Source organism: Glossina fuscipes, unplaced genomic scaffold (assembly GCF_014805625.2).
Source record: "Glossina fuscipes isolate IAEA_lab_2018 unplaced genomic scaffold, Yale_Gfus_2 113, whole genome shotgun sequence".
NCBI lineage: Eukaryota > Metazoa > Arthropoda > Insecta > Diptera > Glossinidae > Glossina > Glossina fuscipes.
Window position 1 is genome coordinate 2,987,132 of NW_023998456.1, and position 15,725 is coordinate 3,002,856.

General features: G+C 35.0%; 2 protein-coding genes across 2 annotated transcripts in view; one reads left to right on the top strand and one right to left on the bottom strand.

Annotated features, from left to right (window-relative positions):
• LOC119639840 overlaps positions 1-15,725 on the top strand; it is a 174,539-nt gene that overhangs the window by 31,551 nt on the left and 127,263 nt on the right. The window lies entirely within an intron of this gene.
• LOC119639841 lies at positions 3,960-7,034 on the bottom strand. Its single transcript, XM_038037507.1, has one exon. The coding sequence runs from the start codon at positions 6,838-6,840 to the stop codon at positions 4,627-4,629; it is 2,214 nt and encodes a 737-aa protein (XP_037893435.1). The 5' UTR covers positions 6,841-7,034; the 3' UTR covers positions 3,960-4,626.

A 15,725-nucleotide genomic window follows, 5' to 3' on the forward strand; every position in this document is an offset into this window, starting at 1 on the left:
AATTTATGTTATTGCAAACCCTTTTCTATAAAGTCACTGGTCGTTGTCAAGCTCTCGAAATATATTGTACACACGTTCACAATACGTTGTGTCGGTGTGTGTATAAAATTACCATAAATTTAAAGGTTATAGAAATTTATAACTTTTTAAAAGGGAAACCCCTCTCAAGCACAGAATTCTTTTAGTTTCGCTGCTTCGCATTACGAGCAAAATGTATGAATGAAACGCGGACACCTGAAGGGAGAGAAACGATGCAATAATAAAAAATAAAATCCAAAACCCAAAAACAAATCCTAGCCATAAAAGAGCGCAGAATACAGAAAGAAATGAGCGAAAAAACTAAAACAAAAAACACTTATAGTCTGTGTTATGCTAAACACATATCAACACAGTTAAGAGAAGAAAAAACACCAAAAAAAGGAATGGAAAAATCTCAAAAAATCCCAAGTGGTCATAAATTGTAAAATAGTTAAGTCATGCACGTTTCTTGTTGCATGCCAACACCAACACAACTGAGCTTAGACTTATACGCCGGCATACACAATATATGTATATAGGGCCGTTGCTGCTGTTGTTTAGTTTCTATGCTGACGATGGCGCTCGCTCTTCGTTGAGAAAAGCTGAACTTATAAAGTAACATACACAACAATATATTTATATATATATATATATATATATATATATATTTATATATACATATATTGTATAAGTACATAAAGAAGAATAACAGAGTATGGTGCATTTTTATTTTTATTTTTTTATGTTTTGTTTATTTTTCGAATATAAAATAAAAGTGAGTGAAAAAAACGCCAATATTTATATGCACGTACGGAGTGAAAGAGAAAGAGTAATATTGCAATGTAATGTAGTTTGCACGTCGTTTTGGACGGACATTTATATATGGATATCTGTGCATTTAACAGCATATAAAGCTAACAGCAAGACCGCAACTTAGACAAATAACAGCTGCATGCTACTAGTAAATATTATAGAACTTGACTCTAAAACTGCCTTTATTTGTATTTCGGTAGCAGGCATGTATGTACGCCATCATTACTTACGCAACGACTAATATTTTATACAAAAATGATATAAAAGCCATGATTTTTTTAAGGCATGGCTAGTAAGATGCAAGAAAGATGGCGGGAACGAGAACCTTCTCACACACCCCTGCACATCCTCTAACACACTCTGACACTCGCACTCACACACCTATGTGTAAAATGAATGCCAAAAGCGACTTTTCTACGATTCTTTCCCCCCCTTTGCTTTTATTTCACATACACACATAATGGTTTTGTTTTACTCTATGGATTTTTTCTTTGCTCTAAGTAATGTGCAAAAAAATGGGGGGAAAAAAAAAACATTGAGTTGTATAGCACATGCGAACATATATGTGCATGTGTATGTTATGCCTCCACTCTAGCGGAAGTTGTTATTATACTCGATTTTATGATGGTTATAACAAAAACAACACACATTTACGGATTTCTTTTTGTTCGCCAATCTCTGCCTTCTGCCTCGTCTAACATATTTCTTTGTCTAAAAATTATTTAAAAAAAAAAAAAAAAAAAAAAAAAAATGAAATAATAATAATAAAAAAAATAAATAAAAGGATTTGTTACGTTTTTGCTGCTTTTAAAACGAAACGTATGGCTTTTCTGTTCCATTTGCTATGAATGTTTATATAACATTACCTCGGGCATGTGTCAGTTTCATTACTCTACTCCATTACTATTCATATATGCTTTTTCATATCTTTCATAGCTTTTGCCTCTTTTCCTTTTTTTTTTTGGACTTAAATTACAAATCACTGTAGGAATTAAAACGAGTCTAATTACAAAAAAATGGCAAAAAAAAAAAATAGTTTTAAATTATGCGTATGAAAAAATGAGAAGAAGCGCGAGGCTTATTGTCGCCATTTACTTATACAAGGTGTTGGCTTATTAAAGGTCAATCGAAACAGTTTGATCCCTTAACTGTTAGACAACTTTAATTGTTTTATTTAATTAGAATTTTATTCGATTTAAATTAGATGCAGAAATCATTAGAGAAAGATTTCACTCTAACACGTACTACCGTTTATAAGCTATAAAAATTTGCGAGTTTCTTTTTGAGCTTTTCAAACACGATCTATGAAATTATTGCCGGACTAAAGAAACATGGAATTGTCATCTATATAGAGACTACAGGCTTCATTAATATAGGGAAGAATGTAGAAATAAAACTAAATAGTTGGAGCCTCGTGGTCGTGAGCAATATAAAGACATTAAGTATGACACAAGAGAATGATAGGGCCTATAAAGCTCGCTTTTACCCGCTTCTTATACAAAAGAGTTGTTATATGCTCGCAATTCAAACGGAATTTCTTCGAGATGTTGCAAACTCTCTATGAGCTGTAAAGGGGCCATCGGCTTAGTTTCATTTGTCTACCTGTTGAAACTTCACCGCAGGTTTTAAAACGATTTCTAGATTTAACCTTGAATTTTTTCTTATCGCTTTCGCGTGAGGTTAAATTCGAAAATCAAAAGAAGAAGAGAAGAAGAGAGAAGAGACAATTTCCAACAAATAAGTTATATTCATGGAATGTTTCTGAGAGTTTTAAGATTGAAAATATTAAGGAATTGGTTATGATTTTTAATTTGTGAAGTTATTTGTAAAATATTACCAATAAAAAAGGTCGCGATACCTTCAACCCTACCATGCCGTGCCATAGCATATATGAAAAGTGAGGCGTTTTAAATAATTATGAAAAAGATGTTGAAACAATGTTAGTTTGGAAAGTAGTTGAGTTTTGCAAATGAGGCAAACTTGCAGGAAAATTTCGATATTAACAAGGTGGCCCGCTCTGATCGGCCAATTGCTGATAAAGTTGATGACAGTGTACAAAAAGCCCAAGAATATTTGTAGACCGCATCATAACGTATTGCTGCAGAACTAAACATTGGCCATCAAACAGCTCTGAACAATTTGCATTAAGTTGGATTCAAAAACAACTCCGAGCTGTGAATGCCAAATGAAAAAACAGCAAACAAACGACATGAATAGAATTTCTATCACCGAATTGTTGCCATGTTATAAAAAAAAATCGCGCCATTTTTCAGCAGATTGACAATGAAAAGAAGTGATTGTTTGCAACGACAGCGCATAAAAGAGAGATAGTGGTCCAAGATGATTGAATCTACACAAATGGGGAAAGGATCGGAAAGGAATCGTGCATACTGAACGGTTCCAATCTGGTCAGATATTTGATTCTAGTTGGGATAAAGTGCTCAACATTGCTAATGCAGGATAAGCCGTCTTCTATCACGACAGCTAGAGCTAGAGCATACACATACATTTTTCATAACTTGAAATGAAGTTTCGATGCATTCCTCCTATCGTCTGCAATTTGCTTTATTTGCCTATCATTTCTCTCGATTTTCACCGAATTGATTTTAAAAGAGGCCTTGATTCAGTTTTCCGCCCAGAAAACCCAAAAGATCTGCAATGATGACATAATGGTTTTGTTCGAAAAATAGCAAACATTTATTGATCGAAATGGTTTTCAACTGATTTCAAAAACTGCATTTAAAATATAAGTATAATGAATGTGTTTGAATGTTTGTGAGTAAACGCTACAAACTGATTTCTTGATTCAATAAAGAATGTTTTACGTACGTTGCAATAATTTCTTCCAACACACAAGTACATACGTACTGCATAACTGCACAGAAAAGAAAAAACTATCGCTTTTCCGCAGTTTTTGCACGCTCTCACTGACCAGTGCTGATGAGTTTAACCTGTCAAGGGAAAATATTTGAAACCAACTTTCCTTTTCATACCCATCGTTGAAGGATGAGAAATATATTCATGTTGTCAAAACGTTTGTGACGCTCAGAGGAAAACTTCAGATATCCCACTAATATATGTATATATAAGCATATCCATCTGTCTGTTTGGCCGTCTGTTGGTCTATATAATGTCTGTTGTAAACATTCTCCTGGCCGCAAAAATGGAGCTGCAGTCTTCAAGTATGTACCGTTTGATAGATGGGCAAATGCACGGACTGACAGACGGATAAACGAACATGCTTAAGTGCATTTCAAATTTGAAGTTCATTTATATAGTTGATGGGGACTTGAGTCTAGCTTCTGCGCCAGAAGAATGTTTACAACACATATTAAGCAAACGGACAGACGAGCACAGTTATGTCGATTCATAATTCGATGGTGATCATAATTCGATTTGTGATCTCTGAAGCTTTCGTCAGGTTTCGTTTTCACTAAATGAATATACCGCTCACGCTTCGGCGATGGGTATAAAATTCCAAATTTTGCAAGCCCTCCGGGCCGGCCACATTTTTCATTTGACAAATTTGAGATATTCGGGGTAAAAATTTTTATAATTGGATCACAAAATGAAACGACTCTCTTTTGTTAACGATGCTGTCATGTTTTATTAATGCGGAAGTAACAACGAACTAATTTAATGACGCATTAATTAGATAATACAATAACAACATCTTTAGTTTTGATTTGGAAACTTTAACGTTTTAGATATTATTATGTATATGCACATACATTGGCATTTTTAATTTAAAATAGTTTATTGGATATTTTTTCCAAATAGTAAAATCTTTTCCTTCTACCACGAAAATTGTCGATGTGAAGCCGTTTTGCTCTGCAATTGTTTAATGATGTCGGCATAAAACGGATTTGTAGTTATTAAGTTGAAAGGAAAATTGCAAACGCCCGTGGAGCCGGTCTTTGGATCTTGTGACACTGTTGTTAATCTTTGAATGAGAGGATCATAAATAGTTTCGTAATCGAATCCTTTGGCTAATAGCTGAGTCAATTCAGTAAAACTGGGATATTCACCGGATTCGAGCATTGAAAATGTTGGAAATTCTTGATAGGCCCGACGCAAATCGCAAGACCTATTATATCTAGCGAGATGTTGGTCTACTAAATATGTACCGATATTTACAACCTTGTTGTTAATACCGAGATAATAAATTGCCTGCGTGCAATCAATATCAACAACCTCGGCCTCGACAATTGAAGCTAAAGTCATGTCTCGAAAGGATTTTGTGGCGGCATGACACCAATGTAAATGAAGTGGTCTAACGCACGTCAAACTACCGCGCATAGCTAGGGTGGGTATGTCAGCGAAACGCTCATGTAAAAACTTAATGCGATTGACATCAATCTCATACACGTTGCCGTAATCGACGCAGAATACCTTGACCTTCTTGACATTAGTTGGCCATGATACAATTTTTGCCCTGTACCAGTCATCTTCGTGAAACGCGACGCACACTCGTTCGGGCGCCAAAATATCCAAAGGTATCTGCCATTCATTCTCATTGCAGTCTCTATACCAAGTTGACATTTTGCTTAACATGTTCAAATATAGGTTAGGTGCACAAAAATGGAACCAAAATTTATGCGGACTGTGAATTTCATTTATTTTTATTTTTAAACGCGCATCTCGAATAGTGCGACTGGGCTTGTACGTGTTGCTGAATGGAAATCCGCCATATACTGCACTTGCCGGGATATTCGTGCTGATTTTCATTGGGCGGGGAGCAAATCTTGCCACCGTCTTGCTTAATTCCGAACGCCAAAATTTAAAACCATCCAGTGAAGTTTTATTGCCCTTTGATTGGTTTCTAATATCGTCCTGTTTAAGGTTAAGGCCACTGTTTGGCTTATTTCTATTATAATAAACAGTTTCCTGATTAGCGAAGTTCTGAAGTGAAGTGCTGGTGGCGAAAGTGAAAGGTCCTGCTATATGCGATTTGCTTACTCGGCGACCTAATAAAAAATACGCTACCTCTTGCTTCTCTTTGCCTGACCCATTTGATGCGTCTGTCATTTGTGTTTCCTCTTTTACTGCCGAGCATGCGTTTTTCCTAACGCAGTTCGGATTTCGGTTTCGCTTTCCTTCTCGTAATAAATATTGATTGATAATAGATTTGTGGTCGCATGATATTACAAGACTCGCTAAGGATACTAAGCTATTTTCTAAATCGTTCGGCTGATCGTTTATGTTGATTTTTTCAAGTGGATTTTTCGATTGATTTCTGTTGTTGTAAACACTTAGCAAACTGTTCTCATGTGGTTGCTTTGGCTTTTGTTTACCTTTCTCTTCTTCGCATTTATTTAAATCGTTCGATCGCACGTTTCTTATCAATTTTTCATCTCCTTTCGAATTTGCGTTCTTTTCTATGGCATTTCTACGTCGCTGTCGTCGTTGTCTTAATATTTTATGAATTAATCCGAGTTTCTCTTCCGGTGTTAAAGACGAATTGTGTTCGGCACAATTTCTTAGTCGAAGGGATTTTAAAGTTGTCCTCATGTCGTCCAATTGATCATTATTATTGACTATTTTTTTCCTATCTAAGGAAGTTCTCGATGATTGTTTGGAATCATTTTTATCCTCTCTCTGCACAGGTTGGGCTTCTTCTCTGTCTATTTTCAAATTATTCAAACCATTTGACAAGACATTCCTTTCTATTTCGTTTTCCGCCTTCGAGTTTGGAATGTTGGAAGTGCAGCTGGAACTGTTTTCTTTGCTCTCTTGTTTTTGTACCGTTTCATCCGTGTTGTTTGGTGACATTCTGCCGGTCACAACTCTTACTAAAAATGTGTGGCCGTCATCGAAGAGCGTGAAAGTATCTGGCATTGAGCGTAGAAATGCTTCAAGATCATTATAGCCAAAGTTATAAAATGGTATGTCATCACCTTCCACATCACGATAGCGATTGTTCAACCTCTTAATAGTCGTTTTATACGGATACGAGATTATTAAACGCTTCAGTATGGCTTTAACGCGATTTAAATCCTCGTTATACATGTTTTAATGCAATTTTGTTAAGATGATTTTATTTAAATAAAGTATTGAAACACTCCGTGTAAAAAACAAAACAAAAAACGAATTCGTTTCAGCCCAAAGGTGCAGAGTATTCAAGCGTTTCAATTGAATTGAAATGATGACGAACAAAACTACGCATACAGCGCAAGACGGTTAGAGGTAAACGTCTCGTTAAATTCTAAATCTAAATTTTAGTTTCACTGCAACAGAAGCCGTAAAATTTGTTAAGGGTGGATGGATAGGACTAATACACGTTTGCCCAAAATGTTCTGAGAGTCGTTTGCTTAACAACTAATCAAACTTTACAAGCAGCAACAAAATCGATTGAGACTGCAGGTATGCGTGCTCACTATTACAATACAATAACTTTATGTTTGCATTTATGTTTCATTGCTGTTTGCATTGAACATAATTCAGGTAACTCAAATCATTGTGATTTCCAAAATGCAAAATACTTAAACTAAAATAAGGAAAACTAACTTACCTTGAGACGTTCGTAGGGAATAAAACAATTTCTGCTACCTGGACAGTTACGGCTGGCAAAGGATAATGAAAAAAAAATCCCAAAGAGTAAATATTTCACTAAAAATATCTGGAAAATATTTAATTTATTTTCTTTCTTTCATGCCAACAAATTAAAGGAAGTAAATTAAGCATTGAACAGCATTTGACGATGTTTTGAACTGTTGTGAGAATTTCTGAAGTGAACTTTTGTTTCTATTATAATGTGCATAGATCTACTGCGGCCTAGAAGATCTATTGTGCTCCCCTTCAAGGTTTAGGATTTTTATAAATCCCGTCACCCAGTTTGATGGCCGCTAAAAATCATATAAAAAATCGATAATTATGTCCTACGAAAAGTATCAATGACTAAATGGACACTCGTCCGCAGGAGCAATACCAATAGGTAAGGATCGCGATTAACAAGTTATAACACTTACCAATTGGACACACAGATCTGCTAGGCTGCAGCCATCTCTCTATATCTTTCCCTTTCTACATTTCTTCTTCTTCTTGACCGTCACCGTCATCGCGTTACACGAATAGTGGATACGGCCTGACTTCACAAAATTATTGATTATAATTTATAAACAAACATGAGTTTAAGTTTCTTCAAAGTCTTGATCTCATAAATATATTACACGCTGTTAGCAAGATTAAGTCTAGGACAATATTTACCCATATGAGGAGCAAACTTTCGCCGTAGATATAAAAACCATTGGTTTTCTTGAATAAAGAGGAAATTTTTAAATTTGTATATCAAATATCAGGTATGTATATTACAATGAAGATGTTGTTCCCTGGACGCACACCTAACGCATATCTGACGGCACACTTAACCATGTAGTGTGTTCTTATGCGAAAATCGTTATTGTGGATACATAAATTTCCTCCCCTTTTTATGAGTAGGAATATTTGAGCATCAAGTGTTATTCATCGTACGTAAAGGCATCGACACTTTGCCTCTCTACTCGTCTTCAAACCTTCAAGGGAGGAGGGGGAAAGATAAATCGTAAGTATCTCCTTTTTCCATTATTCTTTTGCATACTTAAGTAAGTGTGAAAGTGTACATTTTTCATACAGAAAAGTGGGAAAAGCAAGTGTTGCACTAAAGAAAGCTTTGCTCTTCAAACGTTTGAGATAATCTTTTCGCCAAAAATTATTCTTTTCTTAAAAATCATCAAAAATCATTTTATATAAAATTTCCATAATTGTTTTTTTTTTTCCTTTAAACTTTCCGAGCGTTTGTTTGTATTGGGAATTTTCCCCCTAAAAAGTCTTCACAAAAGTTTCGTTAACGTTCAGGAATACGTTTACAGTGTTATCTCTGAATCCAAACCATAATACTTAATTAGAAGAAGAATATTATTATATATTATATTATATTATGTAACTATTTTCAAAAATCTTAATGCGAAACTTGGGTAACCGTTGTCACGAACAGTTCTTTGTTCATAAAAGCCGTGCTATTTAGATAAGAATCGCAGCTACCACGTGCATGTCCAAGGGTCATAATTGTTCGTAGCTAAAGCAAGTGCTTATTCGATAAAGGCATAACACTTACTAACTGGGCATTTACTTACTAAGCTGCGGTCACTGCTTATCTTTTTCTTTTTTCTTTACGACCGTAAACGTAGTACATGCGTAAGGAACATCGCCTGATTTAGTTTATTATAAATACTGGGTATTACTTTGAAGGGACAAAATCGATATTGGTGAGTAAATAAATATTTTTGAAAGAAAATAAAAAGCCGCCTTTTTTTGAACACACCTTGTATCTGCTTCAACTTGACGGGTTTTAAGAAGCGCCATAACTCATAATATACCTTATTGAACAATGATACGTTTGCTCACTTTATTCTTTAGTTCGCAGAATATATGATCAGACCGAAATATAGAGCGTTTTTTTACTTGAAGCATCGGATATACTCTGGAAATATAGATACTGAAAAGTCCTAAGTGAAACATGTCCAGTTCTCCATATCGACTACGAAACTGAAAATTTGAGGCTGTAAGCTTATGCGTCATGTTTAACGTGCTTAAAAGATCTTAGACGTAATGAAGGCCCTTCTGGATGACTTCAGCGACAGTAATAAATGCAAATGCAACAACAATTAAAACCCACAATATCTACAGAAAATTCGTGTTCCTTTATACTTTTGGTTGGTTAGCTTCGGGGAAATGTTTTGCATTTTGTACCCTAAATCACCTCTGGTAGAAGGCGTACTAAGTTTGTGCGAATTTATGTAACATCCAGACGGTCTTGCGATAGACCTTTTAAAGTAAGCTTGTCTGTCCGTCTGATATTTGTCCATGTATTTGTGTGTTCAACCTGCAGATAACCACTATTGAGGTATTTTAGTGAAATCCCCTTGTCATACAATCGTACTTATGGAAGCTGAATCTTTATAAATAGGAAAGTCTCCTTTTCAATATTTCATGGTAGTTTTTGAATAGCACTGCGCATAAGGATTCTCAAGAAATACAAGCCTTTATATGGCAAAAAGGCCTACTTATTAATGTTTCATGATCAAAATGCTTTAAGTATTATAATTTGGTGTAAAAATGAAGTGGACCAATTTTGACCCACAGGGGTCTATTGCTTCGACTCCGCTTCACATAAGATTTCTCAGGAATAAAAAGGTCTTTCAAACTATTTTATGATGAAAATTGGTCTATGGTAGCAATTTAGGAAAAAATTAACGATAGGGAATTTGGACCAAATAGCCCCCAAAAAACATAGAGCTTATCGTGCGAGGTGAGCCGTTGTATGGACAGACAGTCCAATTTAGAGTTTTTTTTGTGACAGAAACGGAAAAAAATAAAATTTTTGGGAAGTAAATTAAGTTTATTAAATATGGTTCACGTCATGTGGTGTTGTGTGCGTGCTGCAATATGCCGGCTTTCAGGAAAAATTTGCCACTGCCGGGAAATAATGTGTAATTTTTGATTTATTACTACCAAAAAGGGGGAGAGTGAAATTTTGTAGGGTGTTTAAAGGTCGGCTTTACTCTACCACAATGTCCTTATTTGCTTTCTTCTTAACGAACAGGCGTATTATCAATTTTAATGTACGGCGTTCATTTTTGGCAGCACTTACCATCACTGACAAAAGAATAGATAGCTGAGTGGACGGACAGACAGACATGGCTAAATTAACTTAAGCCATTAAGCCTTTCAGATTTCGGGGATAGGCCTAAAATAAACAACGCCAGAAACGGTTTTCATTCAATTTTATTAATAATCGTAATTGAAGTTTAAAGTAAAAGAATTTTTATTAATATGTTTTGAAATTTTTTTTAAGAGTAATGAACGGAAGTATTTTAAAAACTCTGTGTAATTTATTCGCTTAGCTTATGTAATAATAATTTGCTAAAACATTTCTCTGTTTAATTAAATATATAAAGAATGTTGCTAAACATTTTTTATTACATCATGTTTTAGCATGTTTATAGATAGATAGATAGATACGCACACAAACACATGTCAACGTTGGCCATATACCGCAATTCAACAGGATAACTATTCAGTAACAAATTAATATTAATGTTAACCGCAACTAATTACATCTACACTCTCTCAACTAATTACATTTACACTCACACACAATGTAAGGCGTAGGAATGAATTTTGAACAATTTAGTCACATAGTACAACAGCTACGCAACACAATGCGAAGTAGTTGCAGAGAAGATGTGAGCAACAAAATCCGCAAATATTTTGAAAATGCTGGTGGGTGAAGGGAAAGAGAAAAGGGGAGATAAAGAGGGAGAAAGAGATGAGTTTTTATTATTTTCTGTTAATTTCTGACCAACTAATGAAAATATATTTAAGTTATATTTTTATTACTTTACTCGTTTTTGCAGTTGTTGTTGTTGTTGTTGTTGTTGTAAACTATTTACATGGAGCTCTGCTGTTGCGGTTTGGCCGAGTTTGTAGGCATATTGTGAAGGTTATTTGCTTATTCATAAGCAAACATTAACTTAATTTTTGCGGCCAACCAGCCAACCACACAGTTCATGTAATAGTTAAACTTCTTTTTTTTTTACATAGTGACGTTGCACTGACCATTTTTCTTTATTTTTTTTGTTTTTTCAACTACTTGCTTGCAATTGCTTAATAGTTGCATTGCTGACGCCGGGTAATGATGATGTGAATGATGATATTCAAAAAGTTAAAATATGCTGAGTGTACTATGTGAGTTGATTTTTGTCGTTTTTTTTTTTTTGCTTATAAAATAAATGGGAATTTTTTCGTCTACCTTTGCTTTTTAACTGCGTTTGTGAAATTTTCTACTTACTGAAAAAAAAAAGTCGAATGAGAACAATATATTTTCGTCCTATACCGAATTGTAGACTCTTTTCGCTTAGAAACTTGCGGAAGTGGTATTTTTTCCCTTAAAAGGATCATGTGAAGTAAGTGAGTTTATTGGTTCACGTAGATAAATTCGATAAATGTTAGATCTATGTACGACAGATAATTAAGAAATTTGGATATCTTCTCGTTAACCAAATCCCTCTGCTTGTTCTAAGCGTGTTGTTGCAATTTTTACATTCGCTAATGTTATTAAAGCCCGATAGCTTCTCGTTGTTTTTAAATGGATTCTACAACAGATAAAAATAGAATTTTGGGAATTGTTCACCCATTTATGCTTTGGCAAAAACAAAAAAAAAAAATGGAAAGTGTAAAGTGTTAGATATCAAGATCAGGTTCGTCAAAGACATTGATCAAAGCTCTCTAAAAGATCACGTTTAAAAAACTCGCGGTCATTTATAATGAATGAAAAATCTGTTCCATTTTGAGATGTTTATATATTCGGTAGAGAAAAGATAGAAATTTTTAACAATAAAAAATTTTTTATGTTATCAACAAGATCTTTATGAAGTCCTTCTAAATAGCGTTTATTCCAGTTGCTATGATGTCGGTCAATAATTCCCGGGACTGACACGCAAACGTCCTCCCTTGCAAAAAAATCATGTTACATGTTCAAAGTGCTAATGGTGAAAGTGTCAGACGACGGTTGAGACAATTCCATGTTACTGCAATCGCTTGTTTACGAGTTACAATAGTCTGTAGTGAATAGTTGTAAGAGAAAACTGACATCTTAAAGATATCAAAGGCATTGTATTTACTCTTTTTCATGCAAATGTAGACATGATAAAGCAGTTGCAAGCAAATAGGTACCCAGCGCTGATAGTAGATTATATATAGTGTGTGACAAGTTGAAGGCTACAGAGGGCAAAATGCATGCATTGAAATTCGAATTACTGCTCCGTCCACCAATATGCTCCAGAACTGCACGAGTAGCCGAGTATGAGAATCGCGACTACCAAGTCAGTGTTTTCGGTTTTAAATTCCAATCCGTTGAATCTTCGGTCGGTCGGTAAAGGTATAACACCGATAAAGCATCCATCCACTAGGCTGCAGCTTCCCTATCTCTTTCCCTGTCTTCACTTCTTTCCGAATGTCCACGAATTATTACTTGGGTCACTTTACATGAAAAAAAGAAAAAGTCCGTCCCTAACGAGTGTTATCCGCCTGCAAATCTTAAATGGTAGGTCTAGAGGAAACAATCTGAACAAAGGATGATTTGGCTCAAAAACAATTGTAGGAACAAAAGAGTGCTGCTAGAATTTTGACAAACCTTCTGATGAGCAAGGTTTCGAAATATTAGAGATGCCTTAAGCTGATTGTAACAGTCTCGAAGAAAATAATTTTGATGAGTATGGTTAAAATTAAAAAAAAAAAAACATGTTTTAAGGAATTATTCACCTAACCGGTCACACTTATCCAAAAATAAACTTTGGCTCTTAAGTTTCTTTATGCGATCAATCGATTCGTGTCATCTTCCAGAATGCGGTACTTTGAATATTATATGAAGCTATATCCGGGAACGAGGCGATTACTAACATATGACAAGTTCGTATGCTTCGCTTGGAAGGAGGAAGGAACGAAGATTGTATTTGATCTGCCATGCAGGTGGATTGGAAAGCCTATGGTCCAAAAGTAAATCCTTTCCGTACCATTCCAAATTGTTCCTTTTAAACTAAAAGGAGAACTTTTTTAACACGCCTTACTGGATTTCGTCGACGTTTTCTTTCACAGAAAGATAGAAGGAGAATGAGATTAGAACAGAATCTCATTCAACCCTTAAATGCCTTTTGCTCAATCCCAGCGAAAAGACGGCACAAGATAATTTTAGGTAAATTGTTTGTTTAATGTAGTTTCCCTGACATCGCCAAGTACGCAAAAACTTACTCGACACGGTGAAGTGAGAAGCGGAAGATCGTTTTAGCTTTAGATAAAATTTGGATTATTGGCTACCTATAGCCTGTGCTCATAAAGCTTGGGGTTTTTGATAAAAGCTCAAAGGAATCTTTCTCAATATCGGGCTGAGCTGCTCGATCATTTTTAAATCAACCAAAGCGTATAAACGAAATGACGAATCAACGCCTGATAGGCTCAATGGCAGTGGTGTGTTGCTTTGTATCATAGCTTTTTTAGCTTGGTGTTTTTAGGCCAATTGTATCCATTTCCAAAGTGATGTTGTCCAACTACGTATACGAGAACCTTCACCCTTCTGAATCAAGTTTCATGTTTGAAGCAAAGCTAGATTGGTAGACAGGAGACTGTACTTTTCTTTAGTCTTGTGAGTAAACTTTTACAAATAACGGAGATGAATTCGAGAAGTTGTAGCTGCTTTTGGCTCAATATTTATTAGACAGTCTAGTGGTTCAATCTTTTAGTTGCTATGGCCGAATACGAAAGTGAATTTAAGCAACTTTCATTGTCAATGAAGACGGCTTACGGTTGTAAATTTCTGGAGCGATTTCTTCGACCTTAGAGGAATGCAAAGAGAAAGGTTGACCGGCCTAAAGAAATGTCTCCAATTCACGCTATCACAAATGCAATAATGAAATTAATATATTTCCTGTTACTGGTTGAAAGTAAGTGCGATATGGAAATCCCTTTGGTAAAAAACCACCAACAAAAACTCAGCCAAGCAGAAAAATGCATTGTTTATATTATTAATTTAAATGCAAAAACCTCAAAAACGCCAACATAACAGGCACGTAAACACACACAATGAAACAAGCGCACAAACTTGCATATTTTAAAGTTCAATCATATCAAAACTGAATAACAACAAAAGAGAATTTACTTAAATTCATTTATGCTTATTTATGCTCGTTTATATACAAAGTTTCAACGTCAATATTAAAAAAAAAACAAAAAAAGAACAAAAAAAAAAAAAGAAAACAAAAAACAACCCAACTACAACATAGTACACAAAGAGGCCATTTCGATTAATATTTAACGATAAACAAGTAAATAGCATGAAAATAACCAAATAATGCAAAAAAAAAAAAAAAAAAAAAAACCATACGACCTCACAAAATCTCACTCGTATCGATTGTAGGCTTGAGTTTATTCTATACTATATTATATGGAGCAAGCGAGAGAGAAGAGAGAGATAGATAAATGGAGATAGAGAGAGAGAGAGAGCGAGAGAGATAGCGATAAGGTAAATAGAGGGCATGAAAGATGTTGGGACAAAGTTGCGGTGATGAAAACAGCGAGAGAAAAACTTGCCTACTTACACAAACAGTGACGTAACGGTGATTGCAAGCGGGATCTGAAGTGCATTTCATTTACGGGTTAATGCCGCAACACAACCGAAAGTAGGCTAAACTGTAGCATTCAGGATCGTATGTGTTTTTCTATACGATCGCGATTGTGTGTGTGTGTGTTGTGTGTGTGTGTGTATGTGTGCGTATTTGTGCAACGCTGCCAAATAAATAGCCCGATTTATTTGCTGCAACCGGAAAGGTTAAAATGTTACCTTTGATGCTTGTGATAGTTTTTTTTTTGCAGAATTTTCGCTTTTTGTTTTTCGCTCCCTCAGCAAGATATTTTCATTTTAATCCTTTTGCTTTCATGTGCATGTGGTTAGTTGCCGTTAGTGATGCTTCATACTGTAGTACCTTGAATGTTTCACCGAGAAGAAAGTAAAAAGAAACAAAAAATTCACATTCGTGGTTATGAGAGCGAAAGCTAACTTGAATTGGTTAAAGTTCTCGAATTTGCTTACAAATTTTCCAAAGAGTGAAACTTGTTCAAAATTATTTCGTAGTTAAGTAAAACTCTTGAACGATTTCTTTCTTTTCTGAAGTTGCACACTGGCAATCGGTTGCACTTTTTTAAAAATGAAATACAAGCCTTCAGTTTAAATCAGCCGGAAAAGAAGTTGATTTAATTATCTTACACTTTTTAGTGCTCCTGTGGATAGAAGCACTGGCCTTATATATAGATATATATATATATATAAGCCTTAGAGTAAATAAATTTTATTTTTACTTTCAAGT